The sequence below is a fragment of the Clarias gariepinus genome, chromosome 17 (assembly GCF_024256425.1).
Source record: "Clarias gariepinus isolate MV-2021 ecotype Netherlands chromosome 17, CGAR_prim_01v2, whole genome shotgun sequence".
NCBI classification, from domain to species: Eukaryota; Metazoa; Chordata; class Actinopteri; order Siluriformes; family Clariidae; genus Clarias; species Clarias gariepinus.
This window is the reverse complement of record NC_071116.1, coordinates 18,634,262-18,640,261: the sequence shown is the minus strand read 5'-3', so window position 1 is coordinate 18,640,261 and position 6,000 is coordinate 18,634,262. Positions and strand designations below refer to the sequence as shown.

Sequence of the window (6,000 nt, the reverse complement as noted above, 5' to 3'; positions counted from 1 at the left end):
TATAGAAAATAAAGAAGTGTCTTTAACAGACGTTAAAAACAAGGTGATTTGAAGCTGCACGAGAATGTTTTATTTGGATGAGACCACATGTGCACAGTTTTAGCTTGGCTCCATCTTTAGTGAATACGACCCGTAAACAGATAATCCATGATGTAGAAAGCACCATGAAATACAGTACCCTCATAGGTAAACTGCAGGCACTTGTGTAAAACAAAAAAGTCTTATCACGCTTTAAAAAAACTGTTATATTATTCAGAATGAGAGCTGCTGACTTTTTGTATGTAAGTGATATACAGTGTGTTTCACTGCAGTGTAATGTGAAGCTTCATGTGGAGATTCTGCCCTAGCTCACCTGAGAGGTAGTCTCTGTCCCAGTTGTCCTCTAACTGCAGCAGCTCTGCATGATCATAAAGTGGAGAACTGCTTATCTTTAATATATAAAACCCTGGAAAAGCTTTCTCCGGCATGCAATGCAGGTAGCTGAGCTCCTCGTGCTCTCGGAGGTGGAATATTTCTTCCTGATTCCCCTCTGTGATGCTATAAGTGACGTGATGAATGAGAGGTCTGAGGGCAGGCACCAGCTCCAGGATGTGCTCGTTGTGGGTGCAATGGGACATGTTGAGTACCAGTAGCAGAGGCTGTTCCATGTCTATACTGTCCAGGCTGACTGGGCCTTCCTGCACAGACTAAAACCAGGTAAAGTAATTTAGCTTACTCAATTAAAAATTTGCATTGTGGTCATGGCATTGTTGCCATATTGTCTAAACCAGGGATGTAAATATACTCAGCAAAAAAAGAAACGTCCTCTGACTTTCAACTGTTTTTACTTTCAGTACACTTAATGTGTAAATATTTGTATGAACACTAAAAGAGTCAACACCATAAGACATAAACTAAAAATGTTTCACAATGTGTCCCTGAATGAAGGGAGGCTCAAAATCAAAAGTACCAGTCAGTATCTGGTGTGGCCACCAGCTGCTTGAAGTACTGCAGTGCATCTCCTCCTCATGGACTGCCTATTGCGGACAGTCTGAGCACTGATGGAGGGATTGTGTGTTCCTGGTGTGACTCGGGCAGTTGTTGTGGCCATCCTGTACCTGTCACGCAGGTGTGATATTCGGATGTACCGATCCTGTGCAGGTGTTGTTACACGTGGTCTTCCACTGCGAGGATGATCAGCTGTCCTTCCTGTCTCCCTGTAGCGCTGTCTTAGGCGTCTCACAGTGCGGACATGGCAATTTATTGCCCTAGCCACATCAGCAGTCCTCATGCCTCCCTGCAGCATGCCTAATGCACGTTCACGCAGATGAGCAGGGACCCTGGGCATCTTTCTTTGGGTGTTTATTTACAGTCGGTAGACAAGTCTCTTTAGTGTCCTGCGTTTTTAGAACTGTGACCTTAAATGCCTACTTTCTGTAAGCTGTTAAGGTCCTAACGACTATTCCACAGGTGCATGTTAATTAATTGATTATGGTTAATTGAACATGCATGAAAAACATTGCTTAAACCCTTTACAATGAAGATCTGTAAAGTTATTTGGATTTTTACAATTTTGTTGAAATACACAGTCCTGAAAAAGGGACGTTTCTTTTTTTGCTGAGTATATATTTTAGGTGATGGGCCATTTATCCTAAATGCAGATAAAATATACAATCACTTCCTATTTTAACCGGGACATCTTTACAACCTGCTTTTTTAAACAATTTATTAAATCAGCCAACTAATCTGGCCACTTTTAGATTCATGTTTCTGTGTTTCCACCTGATGTGGTCTTTTGCTTTTGTAGCATGTCCGCCAGGTACAATGTGTTGTATATTATGAGGTGCTTTTATCCTCACATTTAAAAAACAGAACATTTAATATTATTAGTGGCATTCTCAGTTATTAAGACTAAGCTAAAAATCTATTTATATAGCCAAGCATTTTTGTCAATACATTCGCCTTAGGTAAAAAAGCAGACCTGGGGAACTCACGAATGAAAAAGTATTACAGTATGGTGAACTGACTGAAATGTTTGGATGCTGTTTTCCCCACTCTCACTGATCACTCAGGTTTGTTGACAGTGGCATGACTGGTTGCTTTACTTCCTAGGGGAGCCCTCATGTCTGCGCTTTCTACTGGCTCTTTCTTTTAGTTATGCTGTCATAGCTACAGTAGTCCTGAAGGATTTCACTCTGCATTTAATTTAAATTCATTTATACATTAAATGACTCTGAGCATACGTAACCTTTCTCTTCTCTCTCTCTCTCTCTCTCTCCCTGTCTCTATATCTGTGAAACTACACATGCCGCTCCTGAGCTGCCAGAGCTTCGCTTCTTGTTAGAGATTTTGTTGCATGGAGGCCCCATGTGGTCTGTTTGGGATGTGTGTGTGGTGACTGGAGACAGTTCCACTTTACTATGAAGACGGTGCTGGTCTCGGCTGATGAAGACAGCTATTCTTTGAGCACTTGTGACTTTTTTTTTTTATTCAGTTAAAGCAGCTTTGCGACAATGAGCATTGTTAAAAACGCTATACAAGTAAACAAGAATTAAATTGAATTAATCCAATTCCAAGAGATATGTAGTTCCTGAAATACTTCAACTAGACCACCAGGCTCCAACAACCATGCCACAAAATCACTCAGATTGCATCTACCCTTTTTTTTTTTTGATGTTGTTTGGATGACTGAATAACTACATAATTAATCAGACATATGGCTATTCCTTTTAAAGTGACCAATGATTGTTTATTACCTACTAAACTAATAAAAGGAATTCGATTTTACCAAATTAACAAAACTTTACCAAATGAACAAAATTTTAACATACAATCGCTTAATTGCTCTTCTGTGAACCTTCCGTGTTTTGTATTGGTACACACTAAAGTACAACTGAAATTAATTTACCAATTTTTGCATTACATGTCAAATGTTTAGCTTGCTAACAAGAACTTGATATTATTACCATGCTTTGTTAGTACTTGGGTTTATGTAGTTGTATTTCACTATGTTGCCCCCTAGTGGAATAACAGATGAGCTTCTTTTTTTTTTTCTTCTTTTTTTTTTTAACTAACAGGCCACAGAGCAATTTTAATTTCTTAATTTTTGACCCATATGTTTAACATCTTTGGCTCAAAATATGATTTTATCATGGTGCTTGATGGATTTTGCAAATGCCCTTGCAACAATGTTCTTGTAAGACCTGTTACAGAACGGCTGACTGTCGTTGTTGTTACTTAATAATCTAATTTGAGCTCTCCATTTGAAGAGTGTAGAAGAATAAATAAAACCTGTGTCAAAACTTTTGATTGGTACTGTATATGTATATTTTAATTTCTTTTACCTTCTCTGGTTCTACTTTGTGGATGGCATGCCTCTTCCCGATTCCTCTCTTACGTTGACTATTAACATTGCAACTGAAGCAGCCTTCAGGGGAGTGGCTGTTATTCTCCGCTGTTCCAGATGCGCGGACAGATCCCAGCTGACTCCTCCCAAAGCCCAGAGCTGACACACAGTGCCTATACATACATGCAAAACATCCGCATCAACCTCTAATTTCAAATTGTAAATAGTACATACAGGGATGATTGACTTTTTACCATTTCCCACTGTATGTACAGTATCTTACTATCCTAGTAATATTGCCCAAAAGCCCTGATGCTTTGTATAACAACCCTTCTCACCCTTGGCCAATCCTATAGTATCCAGAAGGACAGCCGCACTTGTAGCCTCCTTGGGTGTTGGAGCAGCCATGGCTGCAGGGATTTTTGAAAGAGGTGCACTCGTCCACATCCTGGCAGCTGCTGGAACCCTGCTCAAAGCTGAACCCAGCTGGACAGGCACACTTGAAGCTGCCCAATGTGTTGAAACATGAAGCGGTTCCACACGTGCCAGGAGTGGAGCACTCATTCTCATCTACACCACAGACATGTAAGCTTTATAAAGAACTCTGGTTTTTAAGCATTTTATTTCTTGTTCCTTGTAAGAGATTACATAACTCAAACGACATTACATACAGTAACTGACTATTGTGAATTTTGCTCAAATGAAGAACAGATTCACTGTCCCATAGATGGTGCTGTTGTTGTGCCTAATTAGAAACATATAAATGTGTAAACGCTTGCTGACAATATAAAAAAACAATTGCCTTTACTGTAGCTTATTTGCAACAATATCACTGTTTGAAAGTTTCCCATATTAAATAAACAGATGTAAAAATTGCAAAAATAAAGTCAGAAATTAAATAAAATATTTGTGGCTGTTAGCCTTTTGTAAAAAAAAAAAAAAAGGAAAAAAAGATAAGCATGGATGCACACACAAAATAAACAAATCAGAATAAATGAAATTATGTGTTACTTACCAACACACTGATTCCACTGGTAGTGTTGGGTGTAGCCTTGGGGGCAGTTGCATCGGTAACTCCCTAACATGTTGTCACAACCATACTGACATCGGTGATTACTTTTACACTCATCAATATCTACAAAAAAGCCAAAACAAGACGGAATGAGATAAAAAAAATGCAACAGTTTTTTAAAAAACAGTGTGTTAACAGGTGCTTTTCCCTGGTATGGGTTGGAGTGGGCATTCAGAAATGTATTAATTTGTCTCTAGAAACTGCTTAATCCTGGTCAGGGTTACATCTGGTTTAAATAATATTTTATGTTTGGGGATATTAAACTAATTAAATGATTTTAAAAAAGAGCAAGCAAAAATAATTAAAGGAACAGGTTTGGCAAACTTTCAAAGCAAAGCGGGTGGGTCTGGAATTCTACTGCAGGGAAACTCTTTCCATTTAACAAAACGAAGACTGTCAGCAATATCCGTGAACACAGACATACAGTACCACAACACATATTAATTGTTAAATGAAAATCCTCATAATTCAGTGTACCAGTTTAAACACCATCATATTTCAGCCAAACATTTTATTGTATTACTGTAAAAATTGACCTATTTTAACCTGTGATGTGGTAGTAGTGCTTCCTTTTCACAGATGCTCTCGTGGTATTGTAATAGCTTCATAGAAACTAGTTTCCATGAAAACATGAGCTACTGCTGCAGTGAAATATTAATGCGAACCCGATTCTCTGGCTTGAAGAACGTTGGCAGTTTGCAGCAGTTTCTGATATACAGTACTTAAAGAAAAATAAGGGTCTGTTGCTGCTAAATAGTTCATTGTTCATCCCACTCATTTCACAGACCACAAAAGACAGACTTGGAACTTGTACTCATGTGTAACAGCAGGTAAATGGTTTAAGGCTGCAGGTAAAATTGATGGAATTCCAGTGTTTACAATTGCTTATTACAACGTAATTTTACATAATTTATGTCTACACAACCCTAAAACTGCTACAAAACAGATCCAGAACAGACCAGACTAACAACTCTCTTGGACTTGATCGAGTTATTTTTATCAGTGCCAGAAGAAAAAAAACAAAAAAAACAATACAAGAATCAGGCCCAGATTATTTAAGGTAGATTATAATTGCATTTAAGTAATATTTCTCAACTGGATATAGTTGAACATTCACATTTTAATAACTGGAAAATCTGTGCACTTACAGGAAATCCGTATGTCAGTTTTCATTTAAATCTTACACCACATAAATATTATACTTATTATAATATTATATAATATAATGTGAGGAATGTTGTATAAATGTAGCCTAAAATCAATTTGTCAAATTTCAGATAACTAAATTATGTGAAAGTTTTTAATTTTCTTTCTTTCTTCCTTTCTTTCTTTTTTTTTTGAAGAAATACAATAAAATGAGGAGCTTTGACTTTTGTTAAACTCCCTCTAAGCATTTAGAGCACGAGTGTAGATTTAGGTCAGCTCTTAATAGAAGCTGTTTGGCTTCTATAATACTTTTGATGAATTCCTCTGCCACATGCTTTTAATGAGTTCAGCTGACTACAGTTCTAGGTCTCAGGGTTCATTCATGTGAAAAAGCAGGCCAACCCAATGCGACTTCACAGATGTTTAACACTTCCGAACACATAAATAACACTTTATT

At 37.7% G+C, this 6,000-nt stretch overlaps 1 protein-coding gene across 1 annotated transcript in view; it reads right to left on the bottom strand.

The window, feature by feature from the left end:
* Positions 1 to 6,000, bottom strand: part of LOC128545816 (fibrillin-2-like) — a 75,861-nt gene continuing 69,861 nt past the window's right edge. The window contains exons 62-65 of the mRNA XM_053516486.1: positions 4,341 to 4,460; positions 3,664 to 3,895; positions 3,324 to 3,498; positions 1 to 686 (exon numbers count right to left, since the gene is read on the bottom strand). Coding sequence (XP_053372461.1) covers positions 303 to 686; positions 3,324 to 3,498; positions 3,664 to 3,895; positions 4,341 to 4,460 — 911 coding nt within the window. The 3' untranslated portion in view covers positions 1 to 302. The remainder of the gene's footprint in view (positions 687 to 3,323; positions 3,499 to 3,663; positions 3,896 to 4,340; positions 4,461 to 6,000) is intronic.